Source organism: Camellia sinensis, chromosome 12, assembly GCF_055761805.1.
Source record: "Camellia sinensis isolate YWXY chromosome 12, ASM5576180v1, whole genome shotgun sequence".
In the NCBI taxonomy this organism is placed as follows: Eukaryota; Viridiplantae; Streptophyta; class Magnoliopsida; order Ericales; family Theaceae; genus Camellia; species Camellia sinensis.
Window position 1 is genome coordinate 101,013,029 of NC_138972.1, and position 22,627 is coordinate 101,035,655.

General features: G+C 34.1%; 2 protein-coding genes across 2 annotated transcripts; both read left to right on the forward strand.

The window, feature by feature from the left end:
* The first annotated feature begins 4,079 nt into the window (after positions 1 to 4,079).
* Positions 4,080 to 10,198, forward strand: LOC145804674 (uncharacterized). The gene is made up of 5 exons (XM_082899437.1): positions 4,080 to 4,310; positions 7,415 to 7,587; positions 8,609 to 8,707; positions 8,799 to 8,950; positions 9,672 to 10,198. The coding sequence occupies exons 2-5, from the start codon at positions 7,417 to 7,419 to the stop codon at positions 10,057 to 10,059; spliced, it is 810 nt and encodes a 269-aa protein (XP_082755563.1). The 5' UTR covers positions 4,080 to 4,310; positions 7,415 to 7,416; the 3' UTR covers positions 10,060 to 10,198.
* A 261-nt stretch (positions 10,199 to 10,459) lies between these two features.
* LOC145804673 (hyoscyamine 6-dioxygenase-like) lies at positions 10,460 to 17,116 on the forward strand. The gene is made up of 4 exons (XM_082899436.1): positions 10,460 to 12,196; positions 14,219 to 14,466; positions 15,862 to 16,180; positions 16,654 to 17,116. The coding sequence occupies exons 1-4, from the start codon at positions 11,999 to 12,001 to the stop codon at positions 16,912 to 16,914; spliced, it is 1,026 nt and encodes a 341-aa protein (XP_082755562.1). The 5' UTR covers positions 10,460 to 11,998; the 3' UTR covers positions 16,915 to 17,116.
* The last annotated feature ends 5,511 nt before the right edge of the window (positions 17,117 to 22,627 follow it).

The window sequence follows — 22,627 nt, forward strand, 5'->3', positions numbered from 1 at the left end:
ATGATAAAGTGTCTCGGGATATAATATAGTGGGTGTTGGAGAAGAAATGGGTGACAAAAGGTTACATTGATGTGATTAGGAACATATATGAAGGGGTGGTGATCACTATTAGATCACCTGCTGGAGAGACAAATGAATTTCCTATCACTATAGGGTTACACTAAGGATCTACCTTAAGTCCTTATCTTTTTGCTTTAATTATGGATGAGTTGATGAGAAATATTCAGGATGACGTGCCATGGTGTATGTTTTTTGTAGACAATAATCGTGCTAATGGATGAGACTAGAGAAGGAGTTAACACAAAGTTGGAGATTTGGAGAAAATTCCTTGAATCTAAAAGATTCCGGATAAGCAAAACTAAGACAGAGTATATGGAGTGTAAATTTAGTAACAGTAACAATGAACGCGGAGGAAAAGTGAAGATTGAGAATCAAGAACTGCCTAAGAGTGAACGTTTTCGTTATTTAGGGTTGATTATCACAACAATGAAGGAGATTGATGTGGATGTGGCGTATAGGATTAAGGCATGATGGTGTAATTGGAGAAGTGCATCTAAGGTACTGTACGATAAACGAATACCCACTAGACTAAAAGGTAAATTTTATAGAACGGCTATTAGACCAGCAATGTTGTATGGGACAGAGTGTTGGGCAACTAAGAAACAACATGTAGATAATATGAGTGTGGCTGAGACGAGGATATTAAGGTGGATGTGTGGCAAGACTAGACAAGATAGAATTAGAAATTAGTATATTCGGGAATGGTAACAGTAGCACCGATAGAAGATAAGTTGAGAGAGAATCGATTGAAATAGTTTGGTCATATTCAACGGAGACCAATAGAGGCAGTAGTGAAGAGATGCGATGTTGTAACGGTAGATGGAAGTGTTAGAGGACGGGATAGGCCTAGATTAACGTTGGCTAGCGTTGTAAATAGATATATGGATCTACTTAATTTGACTAATGAAATGACCTTTGATAAGGCCGCTTGGAGAAGAATTATTCATGTAGCCAATCTCATTTGATGGGACTTAAGGCTTGGTTTGGTTTGGTTTGATTTGATTAAATGGAAATGAAAATTTAGTTATTCAAAAAAGATGTAAAAAATGTATAGTTTACACAGAAATTGAGTTAATAAATAGGAACAAAGAAAACTGTACCACTATACAAAATTACACAAATTATCCATTTTTTTTCTCTTTTCCAAAAGCCTAACAAAAGAGTAACGGCGGCATGAGCCCTCCAAAAACACAGGGGGTAAATTATATAAATAGTTTTTGTAGTTTAGTTTTTATTATTTTAATTTGTTTGATTTTCTTCCTTAATTTAATGAATTGTATTACATTGGTCCAATAAATAACGATCGTTAAATTTAGTGGACAAAAACTCAAACGATGTATTAATTTGATCTTTATAGATTATATGATGTGTCAATTTGTCCCTATCAAAATCGAGTAAATTAAAATAATAAGGACCAAATTGACACATTGTGTAAATTACAATGACCAAATTAATACATTATTTGAACACATGACAACTTTTCTTCCACCAAATCTAACAACCGTTCTTTATTGGACCAATATGACATAATCTGTTAAATTAAAAGGTAAAATTGAGTAAATTAAAATAAAAATGACCAAATTAACGTATTGTGTAAATTATAGAGACCGTTTACATAATTTATCCAAAAAAGTAATACTATATAAACCATTAATTTTCATAATTTTTTCTTATTCACATTAATTATTCATATTTATATTATTTGAGTAACTCTATTTCAAATTTGAAAGTTTTAGAGCATGTTACATTAAATTTGAGCAAAAATTTGATAAGAAATTTGATTTGATATGATCCACTCTAATAGTTTCATCAAATCTGAGCAATTGTCCGATTTAGAGCAAATTTTCATCCCAAAATCGATTATTCAGGTGGTCGTTCACTCACGATCATTTGCAAAATGTGATGAAAGAATAAATGTACCTGTGTGTGTCAATTTCCGACCACATTGCCAATCAAGTACTCAGCTGGAGAACACTGTCAGAATAGATTAAGCCCGAACGACCTGTCACAAAAAGAAGAGATTCCGGCGGTGGTTCGTTCACCCGGGGGCACTCCGACGATCAAGTCAGTTATCTCTCAAAGATAGCAGAAGTGCTTAACTCACTATTCAGAGCATAAAAAGCATCAAAGCATACTTTAGACCTATGGGGGTGCCTCTCTTTTATAGCCAACACTTACTTAGTCCCAACAGAAGCCTAGCTTCAATGGACTTAGGATTACTGCTAATCTAGAACTCCTAGTAGGATTGGGATAAACTCTTTAAAAGTCTTATCTTTACCCAAACTGAAGTCCTCTCTCATTCTAGGACTCTTGTCCCTTATCCGTTTATCTCGGATTCCGGTATCTTCGCAGATAACCTCGGCCTAGCCGAGATGATCTTGGCATCATGACCAGGACACGTGGCACCTCGGTGACACCTCGGCCACGTGTTGTCATTCAAAAATTATGTCCCCTCAACTGCCCCCTAGGTTCTATTATCTCAGCATCTTGAGGTGATGGAACCTATATCATTCCTTCATTTAATCATGACCCCAGTTTAACTTCAGCTTGTAAAATTTTCTTAAAATTTCAACAAGTGTTAAACATGACCTCGGTTTAACTTCAACTTGTAAATTTTTCTTAAAATTTCAACAAGTGTTAAACATGTCCTTGGTTTAACTTCAACTTGTAAATTTTTAAAATTTCAACAAGTTTTAAACATGATCTCGGTTTAACTTCAACTTGTAAATTTTTAAAATTTCAACAAGTGTTAAACATGTCATCGGTTTAACTTTAACTTGTAAATTTTTAAAATTAAAAACAAGTGTTAAACCAACCTTAGGTTGTAAATTTAAACTTCAAAGCATCGTTCTCCAGCCCTTTTTGATTCTCCATGCTCGACCTCTCGTGAAGGCCGATGAGAATCTTCCTTTGCCTTGTCGTGCTGAGGGACTGCAAGAACTGTGTTCTGCCCCCTCTTTCTGGGCATCTTTCTTGGCCGCTGGAATCAGCGTATCTTGTAAAGGGAACGGTGACTACATGACGTTGTTCTGCATCATGAAGTTGACGACCGTTTGCAGGTTCGCCAATTTGTTCGCCATTCCCTTCATCTCGTCGTCCCTCCATAGGCATCTATCCTTACATACCTGGAGGTCATCCTCGTTATAATACCCGCTTCGGTCTGATTTCTTTGGCACGTCGCCCTCCTGGCCGACGTCTTTTTCTCCGTGATTTTTATCACGAGTCTATTCGTTGCAGTTGTCTTCTTCGACGTCAAGGTCAATGTGTTTCTCCCTCCCAGTAGGGGGTGTCGTCCCCAACCTTTTCTTTCTGTCCGTCGTTGGCCATCTATTCTCATTTCTTTCCCACAGACGGCGCCAAATTGTGTATGTCAATTTCCGACCACACTGCCAATCAAGCACTCAGATGAAAAACACTGACAAAATAGATTAAGCCCGAACGATTTGTCACAAAAAGAAGAGATTCCGGCGGTGGTTCGTCCACCTGGAGGCACTCCGATGATCAAGTCAGTTATCTCTCAAAGATAGCAAAAGTGTTTAACTCACTGTTCAGAGCATAAAAAGCATCAAAGCATACTTTAGACCTATGAGGGTGCCTCTCTTTTATAGCCAACACTTACCTAGTCCCAATAGAAGCCTAGCTTCAATGGACTTAGGATTACTGCTAATCTTGGACTCCTAGTAGGATTGGGATAAACTCTCTAAGAGTCTTATCTTTACCCAAACTGAAGTCCTTTCTCATTTTAGGGCTTTTGTCCCTTATCCGTTCATCTCGGATTCCGGTATCTTCGCAGATAACCTCGGCCTAGCCGAGATGATCTTCACATCATGACCAGGACACGTGACACCTTGGCTGGCACTTCGGTGATACATCGGCCACGTGTTGTCATTCCAAAATTATGTCCCCACAGTATCCTTTATTTGATGAAAAAGTATCATTCTCTTCGTTTGATATCAATATAATAAAACGATTGAAGGTTATCAAATTTAAATTTAATAAAACATTTGATAAAATGTTCGAGATGACCTTGCTATTTCAATGAATTTTGTTAATTTTTACAAGAATTTTGGAGGAAAACACTTAAACCCGGGTTGGTGTTTCGGTTCGAACCGGTTGGTCTATCTCGAACTATATATATCATTGCTCGGGCTCTCTCTCCCCACAAACACCGATCACTACCTGTTGTAAAGGAACACAGTTCAGATCGTCACCTTCTAGCAGATCGACTTATCTCTCTTTCTCTCTCTCTGGTTAGTACCTTCTTTCTCTATAATTTTTATATATTCACTGATGCATCGTATACACAGCCCTATCTTTTTTTTCTTTTCTTTTTTTCAATAGAAATTTGTAGAGAAAACTCGATTTTAGGGTTCGAACCTCTGATTTTGGCTCTTAATTATTACATGTGTATATCAGTTTGTATATTTTATATCCACACCATGATATGAATTCTAGTGATGGTTGTTTAGGTTTTGTAATCTGAATTCTGTTTTGATTGTAGTTTGTTAGAATTTAATTTTATAAATTTTATGTTTTGTTAGGTATTATCAAGATCTCTGTTTTTTTCCTGTATTACTCTGTGTATTGATTTGCTGAATTCTCTTGGTTATGGTGTTGGGGATAATAAAAAGTTTATTAATTTTTAATTTACTCTCTGTGATTAGATATTTATATGTTAGTTTGTATGTGTATTCCAGTATATGGGTGGGTGTAAATGGTTTGGTTCGGTTTGGTCGGGATTTACAAAGCATTTCTCACTGAATTGACTAACCTTAGACCAAAACTGACGGAAAATGTTTATCAACTGAACCAAACTGCTATACATTGAACTGGTTCGGTTAGGTTGGGATGATCGGTTTGACAAACACAAATTTGTTTCAAAATAAAATCACAACCCACAACAATAACAATATCCATAATGTATATGAACAATTTAGTTTGTAAGTCTCTCACGTACCCAAAATATATATATATATATATATATGTTCACGAGGAAAACTCATGTCTCTTCTCAAAAAAGAAAGGAAAAATCGGATCAAATAAAAAATGTGGAACAAATTAACCTCTTCAAATCAAAGAGAAATCTAGATTGTTGATGAAGAGCTGTAAATGATAGATCTTGAGTTAGATTTTGGAAGCTCAACAATCTTTAATGAACTATATACTTTGTCTTTCCTTTAATGTTTAGTGTTACTAGTTGCAAATGTCCCAAAATAGAGTAAGCCACCATTGCAATCAAAGATGTTGACATATGCTCTGTCTCTCTTGTTGGTTTCTTCATACACAATCATTACTTCTCATCACTGTGATTTTTCTGTTTGTAATGGAAGTAAAGAGAGTTGAGAGACTTAGAGATGACTGAATATATATAGAGAGAGATAAGAGTGAACAGAAGAAGAGTGTAAGAAAATTGACTAAAGGAATAGAGAGAGTCAAGAAGAAAGAAAAAGGTAAGATAAATGGAGAGAGAGAGTGATTTCTTTATTTTTATCAATAAAGTGAAATGAATGGACAGGAGAGTTTGTCTTGGGGAGTGTGATGTCAAGAGACTTTTGGTTTATTGGGTGGTGGGATCATTGTTAGTTTGTATATAACATAGATTGTATATGAGATACATTGGTTGATACTGATCATTTCGGTTTTAAAATTTTGAAAATCGTGATTAAATAAAAAATACTCTTTGTATTTATTTATTCTGTAAAACTGGATAGACCACATATGATAGAGGATTCAGTTAAACTTGCTTGGTTCAGCCGGTAATTGGTTTAATGAGTCTAGTCGGTTTTTCTTCTACCCCTACGTGTAGCCGAGTCTCAATAAAAAAAAATGGACGTAATTAGCTAAATGAAATCTATAGTTTTTATTTAAAAGATACTACTACGTTTTATTCATTATAAAACTTCAAAGCATTGTGGTCCTTGCTTCTCCTGTGCAAATGTGTTTGGCTATATAGGGTTTTATGGCTAATGGCTTTGAAGCATCCTTACCAGATGGATCCAGGGGGGGATGTAGGGCAGCAACTGCACCCCCAAAATTTTGGAATTTTTTTCATATTATACTAGTAATTAGTTTCTTTGTGAATGTTTTTTTGGATAAGTTTATTTGTAATTGGAGTTTGATTGTGATTTAGTTTGTTAAGTTGTTGTAAAGATTGCTACTTATCAAAAAGTTACTGTAAAGATTGTTAACACTGTAGCCTCACCTATGAAGCACGGATACTTCAAAAAGGGTGACGTATCCGTATCGGATACTTATCGGATACCGATACTCCTCGGATACTCGCGGATACGTATCGGATACTTCTTAAAAGTATCGGATACTTCTTAATTAATTTTTTATTAATTTTGAAGTATCGGATACTTAATTTTGAAGTATCGGATACTCGAAGTTACATATTACTTATAATATTTTGTTTAGTTCTTTCATAAGAGGAATATAGTGAGAGCTTAAGTAATAGAATTTGTCAAATTGATGTATCCTTGTTGTCTCTCTCACTTCTCTCTCGCTTTCTCACTCTCTCACGTTTCTTCTCTCTGCTCTCATTCTTTTTTTGGTGTTTGCATGTAAGGATGATGTTTAATTTGCATTTGCATTTGCATTTGCATTTGCTTTTGCTTTTAGTTTTGAATGTTTTATGAATGTTTGAGCACTTTTAGGTTAATAGGAATCCCTCTCTTTATTTATTAATTTACTTTAAGTTTTATTTTCATGCATATTACATTATTAAAATCACAAAAAAAAAAAAAAAATTATGAATGTATCCCTGCTGTACCCGTATCATACTTTTTCAAATTTTGACATATCGCCATATCCACATCCCCATATCACCATATTCGTATCCGTGCTTCCTAGGCTATCATTGATGACTTAAAAAAGTATATTTGCTGAAATTTTTATTTAAGAATGGTTTTTTGGCTTTGGCTTTAGCTAAGGTCTTGTGATATTCACTGATGAAGGGGAACAAGTTGAAACTATTGACCTTGAAGACTCTTAGTTTTGTAGGAATCTTTCTTCTTTATCAAGTTGTCTTTTGCTTTAAGTTTTATTTTTATGCATATTGCATTACTAAAAATTGTTAAAATAATATTTTTTACGAACGTATCCCCGCCGTACCCGTATCCTAGTTTTTCAAATTTTGTCGTATCGCCGTATCGTATCGTATCCGTATCCGTATCCCGTATCCGTATCCGTGCTTCCTAGAGCCTCACTAAACCATGAAAGTAATGTAGCAATGTTTCTGTTCATGTATAACTCTCTCTCTCTCTCTCAATGAGTGATATTTGTGTATGAATATTTGTTCTGGATATCCTGTTTTCTTCTAGCGAAAATGGCCTGATGGTATGTCATGTTGCAGAAATGTATAATAATTTGGGAGCTCAGCCTGGGGTGCCAGGACCACCTCCAAACCCACAGCCAAATCCATTTGGGAATGCATTTGTTGGAGCTGGTTCAGGACTTATAAGAGGGGGGCTAGGTGCTTATGGAGAGAAAATTTTAGGATCAAGCTCCGAGTATGTGCAAAGCAATGTAAGTTGTATGATAAGACTGAATTTTGAACACCTATTATAGTTAGGTTGCAAAAGAAAGGATGGTGATGCTGAATTAATAACAATCTCTAGTTATGTGATGGATTGGAAGGTCTTTTCTGCTATGTATTATTCAGGGGCTATTTCCTGCATTTGGTTTCAAAAGTTTATGGATCTATGTCGCTTTTTGACGTGTCTAGAGTGGGGTTTTTAGGAGAAGCCCTATGGCCTGAAATCCTTTTTGTCAAATAAGGCAATGACCTTCTTCAGCAAATGTCTTTGGGTGGGCATTTGAGCTTCTGCTTGGTTGCCACTTCAATTTTAGGGAAGTTAGATTTGTTGTGTATCCATTTTTTTTCACATGTGTAACAGACAACCCAAGAAAAACATAATGCTGTCAAATTTGAGTGTTTTTTTTAATGTGATTTTCATCTTATATTTACGTAAGAGCTTATTATTTTTACTTGTGATTTCCATTTTTTGCTCTTAAAATTCATTCCTTTTTTCTGAAAGTAGCACATAGCATTGCCGTTTCTGTAGCCATTTTGTTCACTTATTTCTGAGAACAAACTATACTTCAACAGGTGCATTCAAATGTATTCTAAAATGCCTTCATTTTACGATTTTTATTTGTTCCAAAGAATGACATTTGTATATGAATGCTGAGGAAAACACAATTAACTCAAGTCCTATCTAATGTAAAATCGAGGAAAAAATTGAACTTCTACTGGACATTTTATTTCCCATGGTTAGTATTTTCAAAGAAATGAAGTCCTTCACCCCTGCACCGGCAAATGTGTTGTTTATAGTAGTATAGAAAAGCTTATTTTTAGAATGAGTTCAGCAACATGTTCTTAACATATGCACATCTACTGGTTGTTCTATAATTGGATAATGGCACTGTCATAATGATTTTAACATTCTAAGTACCAGTTTTTTTGTGTTCTGTGATCATTAATAATTTTGATATTTAATTTTGTGGTCTGTTTATTCACAATTTCAATATTTTCTTTAATGAACAGATAAGTAGGTACTTCTCTGATCCCCAATACTATTTTCAAGTTAATGACCATTACGTAAGGAACAAATTGAAGGTTGTTCTCTTTCCATTTCTGCACAGGGTAACTACTAATTCCACTATTTTCTTACCCTCTAGTTGGTCAATTATTTCTTCGACAGCGGTTACCATTTTCTTATTCTCCAATCCTTTAGGGCCATTGGACAAGGATAACAGAGCCTGTGGGGGGAAGGCTTTCCTATAAGCCACCAATTTATGATATAAATGCTCCAGACTTGTACATTCCATTCATGGCGTTTGGTACCTATGTTGTTCTTGCTGGCTTCTCGTTGGGTCTCCATGGAAAGTAAGTAATCACATCACTGTAAGTTGGGCATTTTTTTAAAAATAAAACCCCCCCTTTTTTTTTCTCTATATATTAAATGGGTTCTTAAAACCAAATAAACATGATTTGCCTTGTTTACATCCAAATCGAGCTTGGTTAGCCCCCTACATTATGCCCTATCTTTTAGCGTTTGCAAAGGGTTTGTTGTTTTTACCTAGCAAAATGAAGCAAGTTGACCTTTGTTCTTAGAATAGTAAGGTTTCTTTGGCTCCCTATTACAGTCCTACCACAGTGCTCTATGCAAGAATGGAAGGGCATGCGTGGCATCTAAGTGAAAAGCTAGATGAGGGAATCACTGTGGCAGTAGTTTGTTAAGCTATCTGTCAAGTGTTTTGAGAAGCAACATAATTCATTATTTTTTATTTATTTTTTTGCTTCAACAAATACTGTTCCTAAAAAAGAAAAAACAGTTTGCTTTCTGTAAATGATGATTCTCCCACTTGCCATATACTGGGAATTGTGCCTATAGTGTTGGGTGACCTCATACCTGTTGCGAAGTATGTTGATTTTTTTTTGTTAATTCAATGATGACAGTGTTTGGCCTTCTTGCTTTTGAACTTGAGTCATCTGTCATGTGATCTGGAATTAAATGATATTATTTTGTTCTACTCTCTCTCTCTCTCTCTCTCTCTCTCTCTCTCAGGTGTGGTGTTTATGATATACCGCTTCATTTTGTTGGCAGGTTTAGCCCAGAAGCTCTGAATTGGCTGTTCATTAAAGGGTTGGTGGGGTGGTTCTTGCAAGTTTCCCTGTTGAAAATGTCATTGTTTTCATTGGGTAGTGGGGAGGCACCCCTGCTGGACATAGTGGCATATGCCGGGTATACTTTCACAGGTATGTGTCTGGCTGTCTTGGGAAGAATCATGTGGAGCTACTCATACTACTTTTTGATGCCGTGGGCATGCTTGTGCATGGGAATCTTCTTGGTAAAGACAATGAAGAGAGTTCTTTTTGCGGAGGTGAGGACTTATGACTCGAGCAGGCATCATTACCTCCTGCTCTTCATTGCTTTGGCTCAGTTCCCACTTTTGATTTGGCTTGGCAACATTAGTGTTAATTGGCTTTTCTAAATTCCTACTCTGTGGCTATGGTGTTGTGAGCGAACAATTTTGTGTCTGGTAAGTGTCTACAGAGTGTTTTTTTACAGGCATTTTTGTTTTGTAAATTTGGTTGATCTATTGAGTTGGTCCATTTTGATTTCTTATTCAATTCATTCATGTGAATGCCTGGATTTAACAACCAAGTAATATTGTTCTTAGAAGTTGAAAACATCCTAAAACTACCTTGGCCAAGCTGAACTTGCCTGGTTTGCCTTGTTCGTGTATGTTGCCTTGTTTATTTTTTTCAATTAATATTTTTTTGAAAAAACTTTTTAGTGGGCTTTTAGACTAGAGATTCTTAAAATAAATAAAAATAAAATGAATGTTTAGTAATTTTTTTTTTTGAATAATTGGGGAATTTTCTTGATTATATTCAATAAAATATCTAATTTTGGAATTTCAAAAATATGCATTCCCACTAATTCCTCACATACTAGAGGGGTCAAGCTCAATCTGAACCTGGGAACCCATCTAATTATGGTCACTTGAAATCTGTCCAATTTATAAATGAATTTAAATGGGTTGCATTTTGTGAATCTAAAATATAAAATGGATTGGTTATGGATATTCATTTATTGGTACCAACACAACTACCCAATGAAACGGATCAATTTGGCAATTGAATTAAAAGTCAAAATGTGAACTTTTTGATTTTTTTGAATTATATTATTTTTTTATTTTTTACATATTTTTTTTTTAAAAAAAAGTTAAAAAAATTAAATTTTAACCTACTTATTAAAATAAGCTAAATAGATTAGATTGATGGAATTAATTTGTCGAACTCGTGTATCAAATTTAGCAGAAATCATTTGAACTCACTTATTAACGGACAGGTATAAATTGAATTATTATAATACACAATGGCCAAAAGTGCATTCTGAGGCATTTTTATCAGTGCATATGGTTTTCTCTCTCTTTGTTTGATTGAGAGATTTAAAAATAGATTTAGAAGAAAAAAAAAGATGTATAAAATTATGTGAAATATATGTATATTTTATTTATATTTCATCTATCTTTTTTATTTTCTTTTCCAAATCTCTTCTTGAATTTCTCAACCAAACACAGCAGCTCTGTATTAGAAGTGGTAAAATATCCATTTTGATTTTGGCTCTCCAGAACTAACCAGCCTTCATTGATAAGCAAGAGGCTTGCTCTAGCCCATTTGAAAATATGATCGTTTGAAAATATTTTTTTTAAAAATAATTTAATATAAAAATATTTTAAAAATAATTTAATTATATATTTTAATATATATATATATATACACAAATGTTACGTCAATGTATGCATCATGTCATAAAAAGATTATTTATTCATCTATCTATATTTATAATATTTTTTTTAAAAAAAAATAGTGAAATTAATTTGATTGATTAATTAAAATAAAAAATATAATTATTAGTTGGGCAAAATAAAAATAATATTTTTATAAGATATTTTGTCTCTTATCCTTACATTGTGTTTGGTTAAGGAATTTAGGGGGAGATTTGAAAAAGAAAGAGAAAAAAGAAAAAATATATAAAAGTAGATGAAATATAAATATATTTTATCCATATTCTACCTTTTTTTTTCATTTTTTTTTTTTTTTTTTTTCCAAATACTCCTCAAATCTCTATTTGGGAAGATAACACAACGTATTCTTGGGTCAAAATTTCTTTCTCACAGCAGACACGCTTAAGAAAAGTGAGACTTCAAATTGTCATGTCAGAAGAGATTCAACTGTACAGTAGTGGAAAAACATTGTCTTAGTATTTATCTGTAGTGGAAAAACATTGTCTTAATAATAAAATGAGCTCAGCGCTTAGCTCAGCACCAGTAGTGGAACACTATATAATATGGAACATTTGTTTCTCCTTGGGCACAACTCAACTCAGAGAGAGCCTAAGTGAGACTGAGAGAGTGAGAGAGAATGGAAAAACTCATTTCAAACAGGTGCAACATTGTTGAGTCGGTGCCGGAATCTTATATATTGCCACCAGAAAGAAGACCAGGAAAGCAAGTGGTTCCTCCATGCCATGCCATCCCAGTGATTGATTTCCAAGGACTCCATCCCATGGAATTGCAGCAACAAATCATGAAGGCTAGCCAAGATTATGGATTCTTTCAGGTCAGCTCATTATTCATATATTTTATTTTTCTTAGTATTTACCTGTAATGATTGAATGAACTTGGTTCATCTGTAGTCCTAATAAAAGGGTGCTGCCCATTTTAATAATTTGATCCCTTTATTTTTATTTTATGTGTAGATGATCAATTTAATGATAACTGTATGATTTACATCATAGTTGTTCAAATAAATGGACAAGAAGAATGATTTCAGAACTATGCTACATATTCCTTGAAAACAAATATGATCAAATTATATAACTATGTTTGTCGGACTAACTTGATTTTTTTAACAGAAAATTCACGTATAAAGACTTAGATTCAGAACAAATTGGATGATTGAAATGAGAGAGCTAAACTAGACAGATCCAGTTTTTAGAGAAGCCTATTGCTAATTGAACGTGCTGGTAGTAGTCCATCCCAAATATAGTAATAAGAATTTAGACTAATTATAACTTCAACTTCAAGGATTCTCTTCGATACATATATTCAGGATTAAAATTATTTGCACATGTACTTGAAAGTTTGCGGGGGGAAAAAAAATTGTTTAAAAAATAATTTTTCAAAAAAACATCACCTGATTACACAATTTAAAATATCTCAATCCAAGTGTGTAGCGATCCAAATGTCTCGCATGTTGCTTTTATTTTTGTGTGTATTTTTCAATCGACTTACAAAATTTTGATGTCTAATTTTTGTACCAAATATGTCTGATATATATATACACCACACATCATAGAGTTTGCATGTAGTGGGATCCTTAGGGATCTCTATTTTTTAGTTATGGGAATAAAATAAAAGATATATATTTTATCTTGAATTTGCAGGATACAACTTATCCAATTTTTCATTTAATTATCTTTTAAATAGATAATATAGAACTTCCACTAATTGTAATAATGTCCATCAACACATTACAATTGAACCCCTAAAAGTAGAGAATTACAAGTAAGGCCCTTTCTTACAATTAGTTACAAACTTACTTGCACCAAACTATATTCCACATGAACTACTACGTATGGACAAATTTATCACTATCAAAAACCCTAACTCATATAGGTGAATTCTAATTTTTTCTTTCATTTAATTGGACACCAAAAGCAATTTCCAAAAATATACTTTTATAATTATATAGTACAAATAAAAATATTTTTTTGAAAAAGTATCGGCCGGTTTTCCTTTGGTCTAACGTTCCATGTTAAACACCTATATAAATCAATTATCACTCACATAACCCAACATGTCCGTATATAGCCTTTGGTTTAGCGTCACCGATTGACAATATCAAAGTTAAATGAATATTTAATTAATTTATATGAGCTTCTCAGGTCAAAGGAAAATAAGTGCATTGTAATAGACCTATCCTTTATACTGACAGTGATCATTTCATAGGTGTTCTCAAAACCGATCTTGTTCAGTGCATGTATTTATTGCATAACACCCACCTATTTGCCTAAGATCACTACCTCAATGATGGAGTTAATCATTTTATCATATAGCAGGTGTAGGCCATAGTAGTGCGACGCCCAATCAACACCCAAAACCTATAACATTAATTGGGTTTACAAGGCACCAAAAAATCATAAATCCTAGCTTTTGGTTCATTAAACATTAGTATATTTTTCTATAATGTTACCCAAGGGACCTTATGTTCACATCATATGTAACATTAAATATAACATTACCCATAATAATATACAAAATTGCAAAATAAAATGCCAAACAATTTATTTAATCAATTAATAAAGTCAACAAATTGATTTTTGAGGGCACAAATACTAACATTCTATATACAAACAAGACACAAGTGGGTGAGATGAGACCTACCATCTTGTGTCTTGGCTATGAACTATTTTGTGAATGGCTTTTGCGCATGGAGCATGGTTGCATTCTCAATTGAATGATTGAGTCTCAAGATTTTCATATTTTAAGATTTTTGTCAACGAGTGAGAGAAATTCCATACACACAACTATTATTGTTTCAAGGATAATTCTAATGTTAAAAAAAAAATAAAAATTGCAGTTGATTAATCATGGGGTAGCATCAGAGTTAATGAAGGATGTATTGATAGTGGGGAAGGAAGTGTTTGAGTTGCCTGAGAAGGACAAGGAGAAATTCTACTCAGAGGATCCAAAACAGAATTGTCGATTTAAAACAAGTCTAACCTATACCAATGAGAAGGTTCATTTTTGGAGAGACAATTTCCGCCACCCTTGTCACCCAGTGGAGGATCATATCCACCATTGGCCCTCCAATCCTCCTCGATACAGGTAAGACTACAGACACAAAATCAATCATATAACTAATCATATAAAATAATCATGGTATACATATCTTATATGGCAATTCCCATCATTAAAGATACAATTTTACTCATTATTCCACTTGTATTTTATGTGGTTGATTCGGTGGTGTCCATAAACAACTTGAGTTGGTGTAGGTTTGTCACGCTTTTTAACTTTTTTTAAAAATCACTGGTACTATTGCTTGTTATAAAGCTAGATCAAAATTTGTAGCTTTGTCACGCTTTGGTGTAGGTTTGTCAGTATACCCATCGAATTTGCACACAGCTAATCAATATACTCCTATGTTATATAATTTTTAATTTGAGCAATTTCAGTAAGCTGCTACAATAAGATATCTTCTCCAACTGCCTGGGAAAAAATGGTTTGTGTTAACACTGTTGAACTAAGAAAGTTTTGATCTAATGGTTTGGATGTGAGAATCTAACATACAGAAATAAACAATGATTTGGATGTCGCAAAACGACATTTGCGCTAGTAGAGTAACATTTGTACTAGTAATGTAACATTTGCTAAAATTTAACATTTTAGTACTATAGCATTTTTTTTAGATTATCGACAAAAGAGATTGTCACTGGTGATGATATGTGGTGGAGTCGACTGACCGATAGTTGTTGTCAACAGTGGTTCTTCTTATAGTCGATACTTGTGTATGGTATTTTGATACTGTAGCATATCAAATTATAATTCTGTTATGATTATTTTAGCACTAACTAGTGGAGTTTGTTCCTATAAACCCAAATTAGAGAATCTCTGCTGGTGTCCTAAAACATCCACTAAAGTCAAAATTAGGAAAGAGTTCTATTAAAATGTCTCCAATATCTATCATGCTACCAAATTATATCATTGTCAAAACTTACACCAAATTTGGGCAAAAAAATGAAGAATGTCAAAATTTCTTCGAACGGGCCTACAAATATTATTTTGTCAGGTATTTTGTGAAAAAGAAAACAATTGACATTGGTTTTATTAGAGTAGGATTGTCAAATTATAATATTGAAGTGTAAGATGTCAAAAATTGAGTTTTTTTTTTTGTCGGAATCAAAATTTGACTTTGATGTTGCTCTTTGGTAGCAACTACCGGAGATTCTCTAATTGCATTAGCACTAGCTCCTCTTTGATCATGGCAAATTTACGGATTCAAATCACCTGTCCCACCATGGATTCAGATCACCTGTTCTTTTTCATGTACAATGCTCTATCCCCTTGAATTTGATTGGTTTATAGGATCACTTTTGATGACATGGACAACTCTATGAATCAATAAAACATAATAGGACAGAGAAGGGAGTATAGAAAGGAACATGTGATCTTGATCTTGATCCCAAATTTATGCTTTTTATTGGGCTTTTGTTCCCACAGAGAAGTGTTTGGACGTTATTCAATTGAGGTGAGGAAACTTGGATTGCAAATCTTGGATCTGATTTGTGAAGGGTTAGGACTTGAATCAGGATACTTCAGGGAAGGACTGAGCCAGGATCAGTTGATGAGTATTAACCATTACCCAGCATGTCCAGACCCAAGCTTGGTGTTGGGATTGCCTAAACATGGTGATCCTTACCTTCTCACCCTTCTTAACCAAGGGGAAGTGTCTGGCCTTCAAGTCTTGAAAGATCAACAATGGCTTTCTGTTGAGCCACTCCCTAATGCCTTTGTGGTTAACATAAATCACATGTTACAGGTATTTTCTCTCTTTTCCCTTAATCAATCAACTCTATTGTTGCTTCAACGTGCCACATATTCCATCTCATGCTTTATATCAATGTATTATCGGTAACACTTAGCACCCTTGCACTTTTATTAAATCTCACTTTAATTCCTTTACTTCAGCATTGAATACCTTTATATTTTTATCAAAATCTCACTTTAACCCCTTATACTTTTAGTATCCTTAGTTTCTCGGTCAATTTTTTAAACGAAATTATTCGACTGGAGTGTAAAGTATAAGGGTTCAAAGTGTAATTTTTCTTAGAAAAAATTTAACGGAATGACTAAATTGAAATTTAATTTAAAGTATTGTTTAATTTAAAACAATAACAACCAAAGTGAAATTTAAGTCAAACTATAGTAACGCAGAGTATTGTTTAACCATTTTATTCTTAATGACATTTTTGGTTAATAATTAAAAAGAATATATATCATTCTATTTTGTAGATAATCAGCAATGGGAAGCTGAAGAGCTCAGATCATCGGGTTGTGGCAAGCTCAGTTGAACGAACAACTGTAGTAAGCTTCATCCTACCTAGTAATGATAGCTGCATCGAACCTGCGAAATCACTGGTTAACAAATCTAGTAATCCCCCATTATATAAATCTTTCACATTCTCAGATTTCAAGCCCACCTATACCACTGATCTTTGTGAAGGCAAAGATGAGCTCGAGCGTTATATGATCATCCCATCTCAAGCATCATGATGCTTCTGCAAATGAGCACATTGTTTCCATTGGAAAACTGTTGAATCCATGATTATTCCTGCATCTATATCTCTATATAGTAGAAATAATGCTCTCTTTGGATCTTCCGAAACATGGCAAACAAAATAAATGATTGTACTTTTTCACTATCGTTTTCGGGTGAATAATAAATAAAAAAAGATACATGTGTTGTTTTAGTTTATTTGGTTTGTGTTTTGACGAATAATCTTGGGCACTTGGAGGTCATAATTAGTTTTGAAAGTTTTGAAACAATTGGCTCAAATTCTATTATTTTTATTGTTATAAGGATAACTATAATTTAAAACATCATATTACTCTCAACTATAATAATAGTTGCAGGAAAAATTTATTGTGATGGTGAAAATTTTCTAACTTTATACAATTTTAATATATTTAGTGAAAATTCCCTAAACTAATTCAGACAGATTTCTCTTATTTTTTCACAAATTTGACATAATTACACGGGTCTCTCTTTTAGTAATGTTAAATGGATCGACACTAATTCAGATGATACGAAAATACAAAAATAAACAACGTGACATTTCATGTAAAATAGATGAAAATATTATTTTTTCATCCATATAACTGACAAATTATTGATGAAAATGGAGCTAAGTAGGTGACTTTGGCCAAAGCCACTAAAGCTGCCACTTTGGGCTCCCAATTGGGCCAAAAAAAGCCCCACTTTTCTTTTAGTTATTATTAGCCCATCACCCGTGCTATGTATGGGATAATTGTAGATATTTATATTTATTTTAGATTTTTTTTAATATATAAATTATGTTTTTAAAGATTTTTTATAAAAATAATTTAACAATCTTGTCATTAACCATAGTGTATGGGAGAAGTTGAAAAGGGTAGTGCAATAACTATACACGGATTGTATCTATAATTATTTGTATGAGGGAATTTTAAATGCTGATCAAGGGATTTTGACCAAATCAATCAATACAGGCATGTGAGAAGATATATGGATTGGAAAATGTTAATAAATGTTGATCAGGAGATTTTGACCAAATCAATAAATGCTGAATTTTTTTTTAAAATAAAAAATTTAGAAAATTCAGATTGAGATATTGAAGCTCCCACAGGCTTTGGGGGTTAAAAACCCCCCTTTTGCTTAATATATAGTATACATACTAGTCAAAAAAAAAAAAAAATCTCTGAATTTGAAAAGCCTCAATAAAGTTTGGTTAAAATTTAAAACTAATAGTTGATTGATGTGGTGAATTACTTAAAACAAATGAATGATTGTTTCTACTAGTAAAAATTAAAAAATCAATTGATATGATGAATTATTTTAAATTAATGGATGGTTGTTTTTGAATGGATTGCGTATAAAATACGATTAATTATAACGGTTACATTTGTTTCCGGGAAAGAATCTTTTTAAATTTAAAATTAATTGAATTTTACCTTGGTTAGCTGTGTCACAAAAAAAAAAAGATTTAATGTATTAGCAATTAATCAAGGGGCATTGACCAATAAATCCTAAAATTAGAATTTATAGACTAACTAGTCCCATAATTATTTTAATGAATACATAAGTCCTTGTTTATGTAAATTGACATATTTATCACTGTTTTTATGATATTGTTGGGAAATTTTCAAAATGATTTTTAAAATTTATAGTTTAATTTTTAGGTGTTTTCAAAACCTTCCTTGTTTTTCTTTGGAAAACATTAATTAAGCTTGGGGACTTTGTCCCATATTGGAAAGAGAGTAAAACATGGAGCATTTAATAAAGTGCTACATGGAATATTCTTTTGAATATGGAATTATGGGATGAAAGCTAGTGTGCATGCACCCACACCGCAATGATGGTGTTTCGCACCATCCGCACACACATAGGCACACGCGCGCGTGCGTGTGGCATGGGCAGTAGGCTGTGTGGCATTTGATGGCGCAGTTTGCACTTAGCACGGACACATCGGCGCAAGGCACCATGAGGGCGCTTTCCTATTTGCATATTTGCATCGGATACGTTGGAGCGATGATATGGATCCGACGTGGAATACAGTCAGCTCCACGTGGCAGTGACGTGTCATCCGTTGGCGATGAGTCAACTAACCGATCAAACGGTTGTGTGAAAATCCTGAAAAGCATTCCTGCAATTCTCTCTCTCTCTCTCTCTCTCTCTCTCCCTATTGATTTTGAATTTTCGATCAAGAGTTTCTTAAGGAAATTTCTGTTTTTCTTATTGACAATCAAGTTCTACAGATTTGATTATCAGTGTCTTGGTTTCTTGATTATATCAAGAGTGTTATGATCTATTGTCGTCAATGCAGACGTCGATAGACGAGATCTTTAGATTAGGTTTCATTGTATCCTGGAGGCAAATTTGTTGTAACCCTTTGCACACCTTTTGGTGGGTACAAATATTGTCTTTAGGGAGGCGACTTAGTACCGCGACTTGAATCACTAATTTTCTGTTCTATATAGACAAGGTCATTGCCAAATTTTGAAGACCCAAAGACCATCATTTGAAGAATTCAAGACCCTTTGTTCCAACAATCTAAAGACAATATTTGGATATGGCGATGTCTATTCAGAAAATGACTCAAGATTTCATGAAGCTTGATCGTTTTGATGGAGAAAATTTCTGACGCTAGCAAAAAGAAGATGCATTTTTTGCTCACCACTCTAAAAGTGGTCTATGTGCTAACTACCCCCTATCCGACGAAGCAAGAAGACGAGACTGTGGAGCAAACCCGTGCCAGAACCAAATGGGACAATGACAACTACATTTGCCGAGGACACATTCTGAATGCACTGTCAGACTCTCTATTCGATGTATATCAACATCTAGAAACGGCAAAGCAACTCTGGGACTTATTACAGTCAAAGTACCTCACCGAGGATGCCACCAGTAAGAAATTTCTTGTTAGTAATTTTATGGATTTTACAATGATTGATACAAAGGCCATTATGAAACAATGAGATCCAACATATTCTGAGTCAATTTCGACAAAAGAATATGAACATGGATGAATCTATTGTAGTTTCATCTATAATAAAGAAACTACTATCTTCTTGGAAGGATTTTAAGAAAACTCTGAAACACAAAAAGGAAGATCTTACTTTAGAGGAATTGGCTCAACACCTCCGAGTTGAGGAAGAGTCAAGGTTACTTGAAAGTAAAGATAACCAATTGGCTCAGACGTCCCAGATCCACATGGTGGATGATGGTAAGAGGGTCAACAAAAAGAAGCGTAAGCATGAACCCCAATCCGAGAAACATACTAAGAAGCCGAAAGGCGCTTGCTTGCACTGTGGCAAGCCAGGGCACTTCAAAAATGAATGCCGGTCATACAAGAAGAAGCCAGAAGCATCAAATGTCAAGAACAAGTTCACGGTTGTTGTATCCGAGGTGAACATGCTCGAAGATGCTGGTGACTGGTGGATTGACTCAGGAGCAACAAGGCATGTCTGCAACGATAAAAGTCGTTTCACTACTTATGAACAAGTGAGTGATGGAATAGTTCTCTACATGGGCAACTCTTCAACTGCTGCTATCAAAGGCAAAGGGACGGTGGATCTAGAGTTTACATCTGGAAAAGTCCTAAGTCTTAATGATGTTTATCATGTACCTGATGTCAGGAAAAACCTTGTATCTGGAAGCCTACTTAATAAGCATGGTTTCAAGTTAGTATTTGAGTCGGACAAATTTGTCTTGTCTAAGGGTGGGATTTTTGTTGGGAAGGGCTACATGTATCAAGAAATGTTCAAACTTAACGTTATCAATAATACATCTATTTCTGCTTATATTGTTGATTCTCTTTCTTTATGGTATGCTCGTTTAGGTCATGTTAATACTAGGAAAATGCATGATATGGTTAATTTAGATTTAATTCCTAAATATAATATTGATATGTTTGGAAAATGCAAATTTTGTGTACAATATAAAATTACTCGCATTCCATTTCCTAAAATAATAAAACCATGTCTATGCTTGAACTTGTGCATAGTGATGTATATGACATGCATAGTATCCCCACTAGAGGTGGTAAGAAATATTTGGTAACATTTATTGATGATTTTTCTAAGTACTGTCATATCTATCTTTTGCATTCAAAAGATGAGGTGCTTGATAAATTCAAGATTTTTAAGACAGAATTAGAAAATCAGAGTAATGGTAAAATAAAGAGACTTAGGTTTGATAGAGGCAGTGAATACCATTTTCCAGAATATTGTGAAAATGTTGGTATTATTCATGAGAAGTCTACACCCTACACACCACAACAAAGTGGAGTAGCTGAAAGAAAGAATAAGACATTAACAGAAATGATTAGTGCTATGCTTTCTTACTCCAGTTTAAGTTCTGATTTTTGAGGTGAAGCCTTACCCACTGCCTATCACATACTCAATAGAATTCCTCTCAAGGGAAGAAATATTACTCCTTATGAACTTTGGAAAAACAAGAAACTTAATCTTGGTTACTTGAAAACATATGGATATAGAGCAATAGTCAGATTGCCTGAACCTAAAAGGAAGAAATTTGGTGAAAAAGAAATTGAATGCATATTCCTTGGCTATGCTATACATAGCAAAGCACATAGGTTTCTGGTAGTAGAGCCCAATGGTTCAATGGAAACAAATACCATCATTGAATCACGTGATACGGTATTTTATGAGAATCGTTTCACAACCATTCCAAGGTTGGATTCTAATCAAGAAAATGAATAAACTCCTTCGATGTCTAGAGAGGAAAGTGAACGACATGAACCTATTGAGCCTAATGAACCTAATGAGCCTATTAAACTAAGGAGGAGTAAGAGGGCTAGGACTGTGAAGTCATTTGGCCCTGATTTCATTGTTTACCTTGTAGAAGGAACTAGAAAAGCTTATTATAAGCAAACAATGATCTCTTTGAATATGGATTCAGATCCATTAACCTTTGAGGAAGCTATGAAGTCTCAAGATGTTGCATTATGGAAAGAAGCAATAAACGATGAGATGGATTCTATCATGGGTAACAATACCTGGATACTTGCTGATTTGCCACCTAGATCCAAACCCATTGGTTGTAAATGGATTTTCAAAAGGAAAATGAAAGTTGATGGCACAATTGATAAGTGCAAAGCAAGATTAGTTGCTAAGGGTCTTACTCAAAAGGAGGGTATCGATTATTTTGATACATATGCTCCGATGGCTAGAATCGCCACCATTCAAGTGTTGATTGCCTTAGCCTCAATCTATAAGCTTGAAATCCATCAAATGGATGTTAAGACCGCTTTCCTAAATGGAAAGTTAGATGAGGAAATCTACATGCAACAACTGGAAGGATTTGTTGTACAGGGTCAAGAGCACGAAGTGTGTAAACTCGTGAAGTCACTATATGGACTGAAACAAGCTCCAAAACAGTGGCATGAGAAATTTGACAAAGTAATAGTGTCAAATGGCTTTAGGATACATGAATCTGATAAGTGTGTGTACAGTAAGTTTACTGGAAATAGAGGTGCAATCTTATGTCTGTATGTAGATGACATTCTTATTTTTGGTACTGACAATGATGCCATTGAAAGTACTAAAAGTTTCTTGTCATCTAGCTTTAGTATGAAAGACATGGGCTTGGCTGATGTAATTTTGGGTATTAAGATCAAACGAGAGGACAATAATTTGATTCTAACCCAGTCGCACTATATTGAGAAAATTCTTAAGAAATTTAATCAATGTAATTATACACCCATGT

What these genes read in the sequence shown, in the direction of transcription:
- LOC145804673 (XM_082899436.1), top strand. Translation starts at nt 11,999, where the DNA reads ATGGAAAAACTCATTTCAAACAGGTGCAACATTGTTGAGTCGGTGCCG. An exon ending in AAGATTATGGATTCTTTCAG is followed by an intron (nt 12,197 to 14,218) that starts GTCAGCTCATTA and finishes TAAAAATTGCAG; the next exon opens with TTGATTAATCATGGGGTAGC. An exon ending in ACATAAATCACATGTTACAG is followed by an intron (nt 16,181 to 16,653) that starts GTATTTTCTCTC and finishes TCTATTTTGTAG; the next exon opens with ATAATCAGCAATGGGAAGCT.
- LOC145804674 (XM_082899437.1), top strand. Translation starts at nt 7,417, where the DNA reads ATGTATAATAATTTGGGAGCTCAGCCTGGGGTGCCAGGACCACCTCCA. An exon ending in CCGAGTATGTGCAAAGCAAT is followed by an intron (nt 7,588 to 8,608) that starts GTAAGTTGTATG and finishes TTTAATGAACAG; the next exon opens with ATAAGTAGGTACTTCTCTGA. An exon ending in TCTTTCCATTTCTGCACAGG is followed by an intron (nt 8,708 to 8,798) that starts GTAACTACTAAT and finishes CCAATCCTTTAG; the next exon opens with GGCCATTGGACAAGGATAAC.